The following is a 15,114-nucleotide window of genomic DNA, read 5'->3' on the forward strand; positions in this document are numbered from 1 at the left end:
CAACCTGCCAACTTAAAATCTGACAAATGTAAAATTGTACAGATCAATTAAAAAATATAGTATGCCTTTCTTTTTTGAAGATAAAGTAAAAGATGCATAAAACAAAATATACAGTATGTAATACTGTATTACATACTGTATATTTTGTTTTATGCATCTTTTACTTTATCTTCAAAAAAAACATAATTACTAATACACACACACACACACACACACACACATAAAATAAATTAATACTTACATGCTATGTTAACCTCTTCTTGATTTTGCAGTGTCAGTGTATGCGTAGAGCAGTATCCAAAAAAATAGTTCCTTGGATGAACTTTATTAATTTTGGAGTCTTCATTTATGGACAGCCTTAGCTTTGGTGGGTGGAGCAAGTCATTTGGACCATCCTATAGCTGAATTTATCAGAATAAACTACAATAGCTATTGGCCTATGCAAATTATGAGGCTTTTCCTCTGAAAGGCATATTTTGTAAAGGTCATTAAACACTAAATGGCTATCTGCCTCTGTCAAAGGGCCTTCACTGAAGTCATTATTAAATATTTCTGTTTAACCTGGTGAGTATACCTGGTAATTGTAGCGCTTATCCAATGGACAAAGTCAGCCATAAAGATCAAGGGTCATGTTTAGAATTGGTATGTTATGGTTCAATTTCATGGTTTACTCAAAACAGTTTCTTTGACCCAGTTGTCTAGAATGGAAAGCCGTTTTAACATTTAAACTCAAACACTTACCAGTATGATATCTATTTTCAAGGTGCGTTCATTCAGAATTACCATAAATACGAGATTCCGACTTGTAAAAATTCCGACCCAGTTGAACTCGTAATTACAACTTGTAAACTCTGAATTTTATGAGAGCTTTGACTTGTATCATGTGATCACTGTACCATCTGACCTCTGCATATTCATTTTGTAGTTGATAGTGTTGCATTAACACATAATTCCGAGAATGTGAACAGCTCCGAGTCCAAGTAGGACGTCACAGTATTACGACATGCTGTGCAAGGCGTGATATAGTGGATTTTGTGTATATAGTGTCTCTTTTCAAATGCATAATAATATTGTTTAAATGCTTATTTGTCCTTTGTTAAAAAAAGACGAGAGTTATGTTCATTTATTAAATTAATTATTTTAGCTCGGCATACCAGAGTGATGGAGTGATGACGTCATCGCACGCCGTGATCATGCATCATGGCCGTGATGTGCTTCATTCAGAGTAAATACGACGAAGCCATCACTGCAGCGCTTGTGTGATTTATTCTTTGTCTGCTTTATACTTCTCTTTCAGGTAACTAAAATGCCTCGGTTTTGAGTATAAACATTGGTTAATCAAATACTGATGAGTTGTGTGTGTTCATAGCACTTTGTTTTTACTAAATGAATAGTGTGTCATGAGTTTGGTATGCCCGAACCTCTATGGCCCGAGCACATGGTTAGCATGCGTGTTTCGCGATTAGCGCGTCGACCCGTTATACACGAGAGAGGGCCATTTATGTCAGTAATATTTGAGTCTTTAAAAGTTCATGGTGTTATTTCAGTTTTTGAGTTATTTTAAACTTGCAAATTTGGGAAATTAACTCCAAGTCTGTGAATTGAGTTATGCATTGCATTAAGTATTTATCAGTCTTGTATGTGACTTTATGGTAGAACATATAGCTCAGAGACAATGACTGAACATGTGATTAATATCTCAGCTGCATTGTTGTCATCAATTTCATACTGTCATTTAATGGTTGAGTAGATATTCAGTCTGAAAATGTGTTATTTTGTAAGAGTATGAAATTTGAGTGTCAATTGTAAATGCCACACATATCTTGTGTGATATGGGACATGCTTAAAGTCACTTACATTTACAACCAGTCATTACTGTGAAAGAAAAGTGATACATGCACTGATAATATAATGTACTGAGTATTTGTTATACATGTATGCTTTTATTAATTCATTCAGAGTAAATACGACGAAGCCATCACTGCAGCGCTTGTGTGATTTATTCTTTATCTGCTTTATACTGCTCTTTCAGGGGTATTACAAAGGCAGCAAAATGCTGCTACTACTTTTTTTTTAGCTACTTATATTAGTCAAAGTAAAAAAAAAAAAAAGAGTAATAGTAGGCTATACAGTAGGTCCAGGATATCCTTTGTCTAGAAAGTTACTTGTAACTAATTTGGGCCTACTATTTTTTTAATCTAGTCAAGTATAATAAAATAGCCAATAAGGATCTAAGAACTATAGCCTATCTAGTATCAGCCGCTGTTTAAATAGGACAGAACAGATTTGAAATAACCTTACCCAGCAGGTTGATTAAATAGTTCACTACAAAGATTACTAGTTTTTTTTTTAACCCTCTGATTATCTTCATTTAGGGTCTACACTTGTTATCTTTGGGGTCTCCAGGGACCCCAGACAATAACATTGCATTTTGTAACAGTATAATAAATTTTTTTTTACAAATGTAATTTTACTCTGTTTATTAATGTTTTTACTCAACATTTGTGCAGTTTTTGGAGGATTTTTTATATTTTTTAAATTTCTAAAAATAAATAAATAAATAGTTTTTTTTTTACAAAAAACAGCATTTTATGTAAAATTCACTTTATAAAGGACCCAGATTTCTAACTTTCATTTATGGGGATAACATGGATAATTGTACATGATTTAATGTAAGATTTTTGCCCTTTTTTTGGAAAATGAAGTTTTAAAATAAAAAAATTCACTTTAACCACTATATTGCTATAGAGCTCCATTATATGCTATTTGCTGTTTGATTAACCAAAATACATCTTTTCACAAGTTGGATTCAGTTGGATTGAGTTGGATTCATATATAAATATTTTAAAATCAAAATAATAAAAAAGAATTATATACTTTTGGTCAAAGTTTAGCATATTTTGTATTAAGTTTAGCATATTTTGTATTGAAAAAAGTTCTTCAATAATGTTACTTTATGATTAGAATCAAACCTGAACAAGATGTTACAAAAAATCTTGGAGTCTTTAGATTTTATCATTTATTTCAATTATCTGTTTTTAATATAATTCTATCATTTTTAATCAACGTTTCAGTTACAAACTGTAACAGAACAAAAAATAACAGAAATGAACAGTTATATTACATATTGAGAAAACAAAACAAAAGTGCAATGAACTGAACAGCAATAACAAATGATCAAATAAAGCAGTAAAAAAATAAAATGGTTGTAATATAAAAATTATTTTGTTAAAAAAACTGATTGGGAAATTTTTGTTTTTTGAACAAATAAGAACAACAATTGGTGGTGCACTGGAGGTGTTCACGAGTCAGTGCACTGCAGGCAGTATGCGTAGTACGTTGCATGACTTCTGCAGACACACATTCTGTGTGTGTGTGTGTGTGTGTATTTTCGTTGTGTCAGTGTCACCAATTTATATTTGTGGTGGTTCTGCATTTTATTTGACAAATTATAAGACTTTTTTTATAGCCTTACAAATGTATTTCTGTGTGTATGTGTATGTGTGGTTGTGTGTGTGTGTGTGTGTGTGTGTGTGTGTGTGTGTGGCGAGCATGATAATTTTGCATTGTGGATGTTTTTTACATTGTTGGAAGTGTGCCATTTCATTTCTGTCCATGTGATCTGCGTTGTTTCTGATTTTGATGATGAATATTATATATTTACTATGCGGGGTCTCCAGGGACCCCGAAGACAACAAGTGTGACTATTTTTTTCACGGCAACATAATAACAGATATCATTCCAATTTTTTTTTTCTTTTGTAGATCTATGAAGTGTTAAGAGCTGTAGAAAGTTTCATACCATTTGGACAAAGAGAACATTTTTTTTAATTTGACCAAAAGTCATTTGCGGGTTAAAAAGACCCCAAAGATAACCAGAGGGTTAAAACCTCATTACCCGGCTTGCCATATTGTTGTGTGTGACTCCTGTTACGTCAGTTATTAAATTGATGAGGTAACAGCGCCCCCCATTGTTCATCTCACATATCACACTTCCATACAGGTCCCTATCATCACCATAACACACAGCAGTGGTTATGAAACGGAGGCAGTTTAAACCCAGCACGCTATAACAGATCCTTCCTGCGGCGAATGGGTATTGACAGTTTCTGCAGTTTGGACGGTTCTGATCCGTTTTGGGTAAGTAAATAAACAGTTCTACCGTCATTAGCTGTTTTACCGACGATATTGTTTTCAACAGATTGCCGTGGTTTGGGTTGCACAGCATGAGACCCTGGCTGTGTTTTAAAACATAGTGAACTTTCTACATAGGTCTACAGCATTTTTTTGTTGCGTCTTAGGCGCTTTTGAACGACCGTTTCGAGGGCCAGATAATTTCCGGGCATCAAATGCGCTCGTGAAGAGTTCACTTCGGATTGAATGCGCCCATAACGCCGAAAAATGCTGTCAAGGTAGGCACTAGGCAGCTCACAAGGTTTTGAGACGGAGCCACCGTTGCTAAGCTAACCGGTTAGCCACACAGCAAACTACCATACGTATAACTCTCCGGAGACTTTAATTATGTAGTGTTGACATTCCTCTATGACAATCTAACCGTCGCATATAAGATTTATAACACTAACACCTGCTCAATGTGTGTCTTTATCGCCATGTGAAGCTTAAGAGTTAACTTGACACTTCTTTGACTTGTTTTTGTTTAGCTTAATCCTCTCATACCAGACAGTATCCTTTTAACTAGAGAACTTGTGTCATTATTTGTCATATTTAGAAAGAATTAAGCTTTGTTTGTTTGTGTTTGTGGAAGGTCTGACTGGTCAGTGGATTAACAGTATTAATTGTAGTCTGACAGGTTTAGACAGTCAATTTGTCCTTCGGGTTCAGTGGGCCAAAACATTGAATTATAAATCACTCTGACAGATAACATGCATGCCAAGGAAGTGTGTTGCTTCTTTTGAAATGCTCTCAGCTGTTATGTTTACAAAGTTCGTTGTTTGCCCAAGGATTTAATGCGGATTTAATGCACTGAAGGATTTCCAAGTTTGTAAATGTATTAAAACTGTTTTAAGTCATAGGGCAAAATAGTAATAATGGAGGAAATATAATTACATATTTTACATAAACAAATTAAAGAATTTTAAAAACAAATGATCACAACCATATTATGACATTATTTTAATGGCAAGGCAGCACATTTGAACTCTTTACTCTTAAAAAGTTTGACTTGTTTAGTTTTACGTAAATTTTTGCATTTCGTAAGTTAATTTTTTTATTTTTTTATTTTATACCATAATAAATAACATATTATAATTTTTATTTAATTATAATTTTTTCACGTTTTTCCTTGTCATAGTACTAGGAAATTGAGGGGGAAATGTGTTCAAGTGTAGCTTTTTTGTTTTGCTTATTGTTTTTTCCATATTATTTTTTCAGTAAATTTAACCATCTTTTTTTATTTCTGTAATTTAAGTGCAACAAATGCTGCCATGACAAACACAATATACAATAACAAAATTATCAATTTTTTTATTATATTTTAGCCTAATTCTTCATGTTTTTTCTTTTTAAAGTGCTGTGTTTAGTTATTAAAGTATATATATATGTAGGTTTATTTGTGTGATACTTTTCGGAATAACTTTGCTATAATTCAGTAAATTCAAATATATTGTCATTTGCTTTAATCAAACATATGTTTTTTCCTTGTTACAGTAATGTGAATTTGGGGGTGAAATATTTTCTTGTCAGCTTTTGAAAGATTCACATGATTGTTGTCATTACAGATGATGATGGCAATGCTGTTCAAATGCATTTAGTTCAATAGCTCAAATGTCAAGAAAATCACATTTCGTGTCCTGTGTTTGAGAATATAGCAGAGTAGCCTTTTATTTATTGATCTATTATTCTCTTGCACATATTTATCTATTTTTCCTCCTCAGAGACAGGATTATGGGAAGAGATGCTCCCTACAGAGAACAAGATTAGATTTTCTTTGTAAGAAAAGGTTCAGTACATTTTTTAGGCATGTTTTGGATGTCACTTCTTAAAGAAGACTTTTGTTATCAAGAAGCTGAAGACTTTCCTCCCTGCTCTATTGTGCAGAAAAGATCCTTGACTTTGGTTCTCTGAAAGATCTGCTCAAGAGTTCTGGAGTGTTTGTTCCTTCCACACATCATTGGGTCTTTGTGTGCTTTACCATTCGGCCAAGAGCTCTTTGCCTACTCCAGTTGTTACTTTGTTTCTAAGTTTCGTCCAAAGAATCTCCAAAGATGTTAAATAGAATGAAACCCCCTTTTATCCTCTTATGTTTTCAGGATTGGAACCGGACATGGCAAACACACAATCCAGACCTGACACCATGTTTCCAGAACACACTGCTGGTTTGGATACCCTCCCTCTACCTCTGGCTGTTTGCACCGTTCTACATCCTATACATCAAAAGCCATGACCGTGGATACATATGCATGACCCACCTCAACAGAGCCAAAACAGTGAGTTTTAACAAACAGGATTCCGGTACAACAGTAAACAACTTGCTTTTATCTAGCAGCGTGCTTTATGACTGAGCTGTTTAAAGGTCATGTGACTCTCCTCCAACAGATTATTGGGTTCACCCTATGGCTTATCTGCTGGGCAGATGTTTTCTACTCTTTCTGGGAAAGAAGCCGTGGGGCTACAATAGCCCCAGTCTACCTAGTCAGCCCCACAATGCTTGGCATTACAATGGTGAGATCCATATCCTTTTCTTTTTCATATACAGGTCCTTCTAAAAAAATTAGCATATTGTGATAAAGTTAATTATTTTCCATAATGTAATGATAAAAATTAAACTTTCATATATTTTAGATTCATTGCACACCAACTGAAATATTGCAGGTCTTTTATTGTTTTAATACTGATGATTTTGGCATACAGCTCATGAAAACCCAAAATTCCTGTCTCAAAAAATTAGCATATTTCATCCGACCAATAAAAGAAGTGTTTTTAATACAAAAAAAAAAAAGTCAACCTTCAAATAATTATGTTCCGTTATGCACTCAATAGTCAATACTTGGTCAGGAATCCTTTTGCAGAAATGACTGCTTCAATGCGGCGTTGCATGGAGGCAATCAGCCTGTGGCACTGCTGAGGTGTTATTGAGGCCCAGGATGCTTCGATAGCGGCCTTAAAGGACAACTCCGGCGCAAAATGAACCTTTGGTCTAATTACACATTGTTACCTAGTCAACCGTTATCTGAGATTTGTTTTCATGATTATCGAATGTAAATAGTTTTATCTCTAAAAACAGTTTAGCCTATAAAGCTAGTATAACGCTAGTATATTGGGCATAGATCAATGACAAATAAAAATCGCTTGTTAATACCACTAACAAGGCTCAAAATAGCCCCACACTAGCACGGTAGCATAATGAGGGTCCCTACCTTCAAACCGAAGCATTGAGAACTTTGTCAGTGTCCAGACAGTTTAATAAGAAGATATTTAATACATACAGTCAACTTCGCGTATACAGGCAGGAGCCATCTTTGAAATACAGTCTCTACCAGTCAATCTACGAACGCCGATCCAAGCCTGCTGTTCGCGCTCACCTTATCACAACTTATAGCTCGTTCACATCTCACCAGCGCACTTGGATCGGCGTTCGTAGATCGACTGGTAAAGGCTGTATTTCAAAGATGGCTCCTGCCTGTATACGCGAAGTTGACTGTATGTTTAAAATATCTTCTTATTAAACTGTCTGGACACTGACAAAGTTCTCAATGCTTCGGTTTGAAGGTAGGGACCCTCATTATGCTACCGTGTTAGTGTGGGGCTATTTTGAGCCTTGTTAGTGGTATTAACAAGCGATTTTTATTTGTCATTGATCTATGCCCAATATACTAGCGTTATACTAGCTTTATAGGCTAAACTGTTTTTAGAGATAAAACTATTTACATTCGATAATCATGAAAACAAATCTCAGATAACGGTTGACTAGGTAACAATGTGTAATTAGACCAAAGGTTCATTTTGCGCCGGAGTTCTCCTTTAAGCTCATCCAGAGTGTTGGGTCTTGCGTCTCTCAACTTTCTCTTCACAATATCCCACAGATTCTCTATGGGGTTCAGGTCAGGAGAGCTGGCAGGCCAATTGAGCACAGTAATACCATGGTCAGTAAACCATTTACCAGTGGTTTTGGCACTGTGAGCAGGTGCCAGGTCGTGCTGAAAAATGAAATCTTCATCTCCATAAAGCTTTTCAGCAGATGGAAGCATGAAGTGCTCCAAAATCTCCTGATAGCTAGCTGCATTGACCCTGCCCTTGATAAAACACAGTGCACCAACACCAGCAGCTGACATGGCACCCAGACCATCACTGACTGTGGGTACTTGACACTGGACTTCAGGCATTTTGGCATTTCCTTCTCCCCAGTCTTCCTCCAGACTCTGGCACCTTGATTTCCGAATGACATGCAAAACTGAGCAACAGTCCAGTGCTGCTTCTCTGTAGCCCAGGTCAGGCGCTTCTGCCGCTGTTTCTGGTTCAAAAGTGGCTTGACCGGGGGAATGCGGCACCTGTAGCCCATTTCCTGCACACGCCTGTGCACGGTGGCTCTGGATGTTTCTACTCCAGACTCAGTCCACTGCTTCCGCAGGTCCCCCAAGGTCTGGAATCGGTCCTTCTCCGCAATCTTCCTCAGGGTCCGGTCACCTCTTCTCGTTGTGCAGCGTTTTTTGCCACACTTTTTTACTTCCCACAGACTTCCCACTGAGGTGCCTTGATACAGCACTCTGGGAACAGCCTATTTGTTCAGAAATTTCTTTGTCTTACCCTCTTGCTTGAGGGTGTCAATGATGACCTTTTGGACAGCAGTCAGGTCGGCAGTCTTACCCATGATTGCGGTTTTGAGTAATGAAACAGGCTGGGAGTTTTTAAAAGCCTCAGGAATCTTTTGCAGTTGTTTAGAGTTAATTAGTTGATTCAGATGATTAGGTTAATAGCTCGTTTAGAGACCCTTTTCATGATATGCTAATTTTTTGAGACAGGAATTTTGGGTTTTCATGAGCTGTATGCCAAAATCATCAGTATTAAAACAATAAAAGACCTGAAATATTTCAGTTGGTGTGCAATGAATCTAAAATATATGAAAGTTTAATTTTTATCATTACATTATGGAAAATAATGAACTTTATCACAATATTCTAATTTTTTGAGGTGGACCTGTATATATTGAATTATACTACTTTGCTTGTAATTTACTCTTTGCTTTGCATTTATTTCATATTCAAATGACATGAATGTGTTCCTCTTTCCTTGCCTCAGTGACTTTTATTTGCCTGAGGTTTACAAAGTTGAAGTGTCGTGTAATTGAATGTGTTGTTATATATGTTTTAGTTGCTGGCTACGTTCTTGATCCAGTATGAGCGGATGAAGGGAGTCCAGTCCTCAGGGGTGATGCTCAATTTTTGGCTGATCGCCTTAGTGTGCGCTACAGTCACCTTTCGCTCCAAGATCCTGCTTGCGTTGAATGAAGTAAATATGACTTTTCCGTTAAAACTGACAGTTTCTGCAGTCAGTCCACATTCATATGTGATTTGAAGTCCGATTTTTTTTTGGGGGGGGGGGGGATTCAGCCCTGTCTAGACAGTCAGATAAGATTTTAAGTAGTTTTTGTCATTAGAAATACAGTATGTGTCACATATGTAATATCACACAAATTGTGTAGCGTCTGAATACACTCATTTTGGTTAATTCTATCCTCATAAATTTCCTCATGTGATGTTCACTATGTCAAGAATTGTGCACGAGTGAATGAATCAGCAGTTTTGGGTCCAGTATATTCACAAATGTGTAAATATGCCGCTTATGATCTCTCATGTATCATGTGGGTTCTGCACCGCAGCAGAGGCCAAATTTCCTGTTTCGTCCTACACTGACAACTACTCATCATTTTCTGTAGAAGAAAGTCTCTCAGTATTACATTGACTGTTACATCATTACTATAGCAACCAACACATAATTAATGATATACAGGATGTTGAATAAACTGGACAAATGGATCATAGTTCACCAATTGCAAACTGATTGTCAGTCCTAATGTACCGATTTAAAAACCAAATCAGATTTGTCTGTAATGTGAGCAAAGCCTTAAAGTGTTGTTTGATCCAACAGTCTTTCTTTTCAGCCTGCCAGTGTGGATGTGTTCAAATATACCACATTCTACATATATTACACCATGCTGCTCATCTCTCTGATCCTGGCCTGCTTCTCCGACCAGCCTCCGCTCTTTTCACAGGCTGTCAAAGATTTGGTTTGTGAACTTTACTTAATGAAGGAATGCTTCATTATATGAATGTTGAAAAGATGGCCAATACTGTGAATGTTTGTGTACAGAATCCATGTCCAGAGTTGGGAGCTTCGTTCCTGTCCAAAATCACTTTCTGGTGGATCACAGGGTAAAGAAAAAATAATAATTACTGCACTTGAATTGCCTAGTGGTTAGTGCATTGCCTCCGACGCATGGAGGTGTCTAGAAGTTGTAGTCTGACTCATGTAATTAATTACTTGATCCCATTTGTCCCATCATTTTCTGTATTATTATTCTTAGTATTATCTATATCAGAAAAAGTAGCAGTAGCAACCTTTTTGAAGGATCCTTTTTTGCTGATGTTTTAAAGGGTTAGTTCACCCAAAAATGAAACAATTCATTAATTACTCACCCTCATGTCGTTCCAAACCCGTAAGACCTTCGTTCACCTTCGGAACACAACTAATGAAGATATTTTTGATGAAATCCAAGAGGTTTCTGACCCCCCATAGACTGCAATGTTATTACCACTTTCAAGGCTCAGAAAGGTAGTAAAGACAGTTAAAATTGTCCATTTGACTACAGTGGTTCAACCTTAATGTTATGAAGTGACGAGAATACTTTTTGTGCACAAAAAACAAACAAAAATAACGACTTTATTCAACAATTTCTTCCGTGTCACTCTCTGACGCTGTTCACGTTGTAAACACAGTGTAGCTCTTCTGGGTTCTACGTCAGAACGCTGGCGCTCAGTATTAGCTGGCTCCCTCGTCAGCATCACACACATGTCATGGTGCTCACGTGAACAGCGTCAGACACTGACACAGAAGAAAAGATAATCTATAATAAGAGTAGTTATTTTTATAACTAAAGTAGTTATTTTTGGGGGGGGTTGCGCACAAAGTATTCTCGTCGCTTCATAACATTAAGTTTGAACCACTGTAGCCACATGGACTAGAGAGGGGGATTTCATTAAAAATATCTTAATATGTTCCGAAGATGAACGAAGGTCTCACGGTTTTGGAACGAAATGAGGGTGAGTAATTAATGACAGAAATCACATTTTTGGTGAACCACCCTTTAAGCTTGTATTCAAGCTGGATGTTGTTCTTGATAGTTAATTCATATCCCATACTTTTCCTCACAGATTGATGGTGAAAGGTTATAAAAGGCCTCTGGAGGAGAAGGATCTGTGGTCGCTCAACGTGGAGGATAAATCTCAGAGAGTTGTGCCACAGCTAGTGCGGCGCTGGGACCAAGAATGCAACAAGGTCAAAAGGTTAGACTCAAGGAGTTAACTTTTTTGTATTACCTCCTCAAGGAGGTACATAAGTATTTTTTAAATGAAGTCTCTGGTTTTGCTACTCAAATTACTAATCCTCTGGTTTGTTTATGGTTTTTGTGCTAGGCCAGTAGATAAGACACTCTACTCCCCAAAACGAGCAGCAAGGGGAGAAAAGAAGGATGGACAACCAATAGAAGAGTCCGAGATTTTGCTTGCGAAAACCCTTCAGAAAACTGGCGATCCGTCTCTCTTCTGTGCTCTCTGCCGAACCTTTGGACCCTACTTTCTTGTCAGCTCTCTTTATAAGATTATTCATGACATCCTGATGTTTGTTGGACCAGAGATTCTCAGGTATGAGTCTACAGCATCAAAATGAGCTATTTATGTTTTCCAGAGATGTAATTAGTCCCATCTGTGCTGTGTTCAGGAACAATAGTACTCTGCAGGGGAAAGTGCAAACCTTCCCCCTGTGTTTTCACTGTCATGTGGTTAGAAATTACTTTAACTCTGTGGGAACGACACAGTCAAAACAACAGCTGTGGCTCTTAAAAAGAGCTCCAGTGAAGAGTTAGTTTTGGCATGCTGGAAGTCGTGCCATCAGATTGTGCACTGGACCATGTTCAAATCCTCTCTAATCTTCTGAATATATCACCTGAACTCTCGGCAGTAAGCCTTTAACCAGTTTGCCCACTTTCCTTTCGCGTGAATCCAGAAGAACTGTATTCTGCTGCATGAAACATGATTGACGTATCAATTTTTGCTCACGTGAGTTCTGTGTTTTGTATCTTAGGCTGCTTATCCAGTTTGTGAACGATTCAAGTGCCCCTACTTGGCTTGGCTACTTCTACACCACTCTGCTGTTCGTTTGTACCTGTTTTCAAACCCTCATTCTGCAAAAATATTTTCACGTTTGCTTTGTGACTGGCATGAGGTTACGTACGGCCATCGTTGGTGCCGTATATAGGAAAGTAAGTGGACTTTTGTTTGATAAAATGTGCATAACATGGTGTAGGTGTTTATGCACATTTGGTGTGTATTTGTTACATCACAAGACTTCAAATAATGCATTGTCCAATGTGAATGTGTCATACTTTAACTCTCAGAACACAAAACATTTTATGAATTGAAATCATTAAAAAAAAAAAAAGAGATGCAATACAAAATCTGACTTTTAAATTGCATATACACTGCAGTTCAGAAGTTTGTGATTGGCAAGATTTTTTTTAAATGTTTTTGAAATAAGTCTCTTAGCTCACCAAGGCTGCATTTATTTGAACAAAAATACATTAAACAATTTATGCCTGAATGATGCAAAGCTGAATTTTCAGCATCATTACTTCAGTTTTCAGTGTCACATGATCCTTTAGAAATCATTCTAATATGATGATTTGCTGCTCAAGACAAGAATTTTTTTTTATTATTAAATGTTAAAAACATTAGTGCTGCTTAATATTTTTGTGGGTAATTTTTTTTCAGGATTCTTTGGTAAATAGAAAATTCTAAACAGCGTTTATTTGAGTTAGATTGATTTGTTTTAGTGTCAAACACCTTTTATGGTGCCCAGCCCTCATGGGCTTATTAGACACTACAACTTCACAAATATCACCAAATAGCCACGTGACATAAGACATAGCATAACTAAACCATTTAAAAATAAAAAATAAGCACACATACAAATAGAGATGGCTTTTCATACGGGATACAAAATACTTTGCCGTAAATACCAGGCTTTTTCTATAAATTTTGCCAAAGCAAAAACATGATTTTCAAACAACCAGCACAAAATCTCCCCTTCATAGTTCCATAATATATCAGGATTTTTTAACTGGATTAATTCAAAAAGAGAGTTCCTTAAATCACAGTATAAAGGACATTAAAAAAAACTAGAGTTCTAACTAGTTAGAAATTATTTATAACACCATAAATGTCTTTAATGCTACTTTTGAGCAATTGAATGCATCCTTGCTGAAAAAACAAAACAAAAACTTTTTAATGGTAGTGTAGATTTATAATGTTTTCCTTAATTTGTCTAGGCCTTGGTTATTACCAATGCTGCCCGTCGAACATCCACGGTCGGAGAGATTGTGAATCTGATGTCTGTAGATGCACAGCGGTTTATGGACCTCATCACCTATATCAACATGATTTGGTCGGCACCGTTGCAGGTTATCCTGGCCCTGTACTTCTTGTGGCAGGTATGTGCCCAAACAAAGGGGTATTGGCATGTTTAATTTGTGCTCATTTCATTATACATTAGTAATACCGTTTTTGCTCTCTTTTTATTATTATTAGAATCTGGGTCCTTCTGTGCTTGCTGGAGTTGCTGTGATGGTGCTGATGGTTCCCATAAATGCAGTCATTGCCATGAAAACTAAAACCTACCAGGTTTTTAACCTCTTTTCCTGATCAGCAGGTTTATTTGCTTCCATTTCATTAATCAGATCATCATTGTTTAATCTGATACACTCACCCACAGGTTGCCCAAATGAAAAGCAAAGACAATAGGATCAAGCTTATGAACGAGGTGCTAAATGGCATTAAAGTGCTTAAACTCTACGCATGGGAACTGGCGTTCAAAGACAAAGTGTCTGCCATCCGGGAGAGTGAATTGCTGGTGCTGAAGAAGACCGCTTACCTTGGTGCCGTGTCCACCTTTACTTGGGTCTGCGCACCATTTTTGGTAGGTGGTGCCTTTGAGTGAATGATTTGACCAGAATTACAATATTACATGGGCTCTTTCATTATGCCCATTGTTTTTGATGCTACCTTATGGTTGTAAGACATTCACTCATGTGATCTTGTTTCTTTCACAAAGGTTGCCCTCTCCACATTCGCAGTATACGTGTTAGTGGATGAACATAATATTCTGGATGCGCAGAAGGCGTTTGTTTCTCTGGCTCTGTTCAACATCCTGCGCTTCCCTCTTAATATGTTGCCCATGGTCATCAGCAGCATGGTGCAGGTATTCCTGTCTTTCTCCTTCTTTCCCTCTCTGTTTCTCTCTTTTAAAAAAAAAAAAAAGCTGCATGTAATTATTATAATGAATGTGGTTTATGTTATGAGAGCTTAAAAGGTTTTGGACACCGAACACAGAGCACTTGGGATCTTCTCAAGCAAGACCCAGGAAATCGTTGTCTGCCTAATTTTGAATTATGACCACAAAATCTATTGCTTCTTTAGGCCAGTGTGTCTTTGAAACGTCTGCGTGTATTTCTGTCCCATGAAGAGTTGGATGAAGACAGTGTGGACCGGCCAGCCATCACTGGATGTAAGTTCAGTGATTCACAAGCAGTTCAAATTTACAAAAGACCCAATGTGCTGTGTCCTGTGTTGTGCTTTTTTTTAGGACGCTGTGCATGTTTGACTCTCAAAGCTCTGCAGTCCCCAAACAGTTTCGACCGACAGGGGGGAAAAAGGATTGTATGAGAGAGTAGCGCAGCTGTTCGATGAATCTGTGGGTTTAAAGTCATCTCATGTGTTTTGATGTTCACTTAAGAGACTTCATTGTTGTTTCCTGCTCATTCAGCTCCTGACTGCATTAGGATTGTGGACGGAGCTTTCAGCTGGTCTAAAGGCGACCCCCCTACTTT

General features: G+C 37.1%; 1 protein-coding gene across 1 annotated transcript; it reads left to right on the forward strand.

The window, feature by feature from the left end:
- Positions 1–4,004: 4,004 nt before the first annotated feature.
- LOC130075872 (multidrug resistance-associated protein 1-like) lies at positions 4,005–15,109 on the forward strand (the record flags this gene model as incomplete). Its single annotated transcript, XM_056240666.1, has 15 exons — positions 4,005–4,139; positions 6,269–6,445; positions 6,555–6,680; positions 9,327–9,464; positions 10,117–10,242; positions 10,326–10,387; positions 11,387–11,518; positions 11,648–11,875; positions 12,315–12,492; positions 13,558–13,719; positions 13,817–13,909; positions 14,001–14,204; positions 14,340–14,486; positions 14,705–14,792; positions 15,051–15,109. Coding segments are annotated over exons 1-15 (1,968 nt in total), but the record flags the coding sequence as incomplete, so codon positions are not given.
- Between the last annotated feature and the right edge of the window lie 5 nt (positions 15,110–15,114).

The sequence above is a fragment of the Rhinichthys klamathensis genome, unplaced genomic scaffold (genome assembly GCF_029890125.1).
Source record: "Rhinichthys klamathensis goyatoka isolate OS25496 unplaced genomic scaffold, OSU_Roscu_1.1 h1tg000605l_1, whole genome shotgun sequence".
In the NCBI taxonomy this organism is placed as follows: Eukaryota; Metazoa; Chordata; class Actinopteri; order Cypriniformes; family Leuciscidae; genus Rhinichthys; species Rhinichthys klamathensis.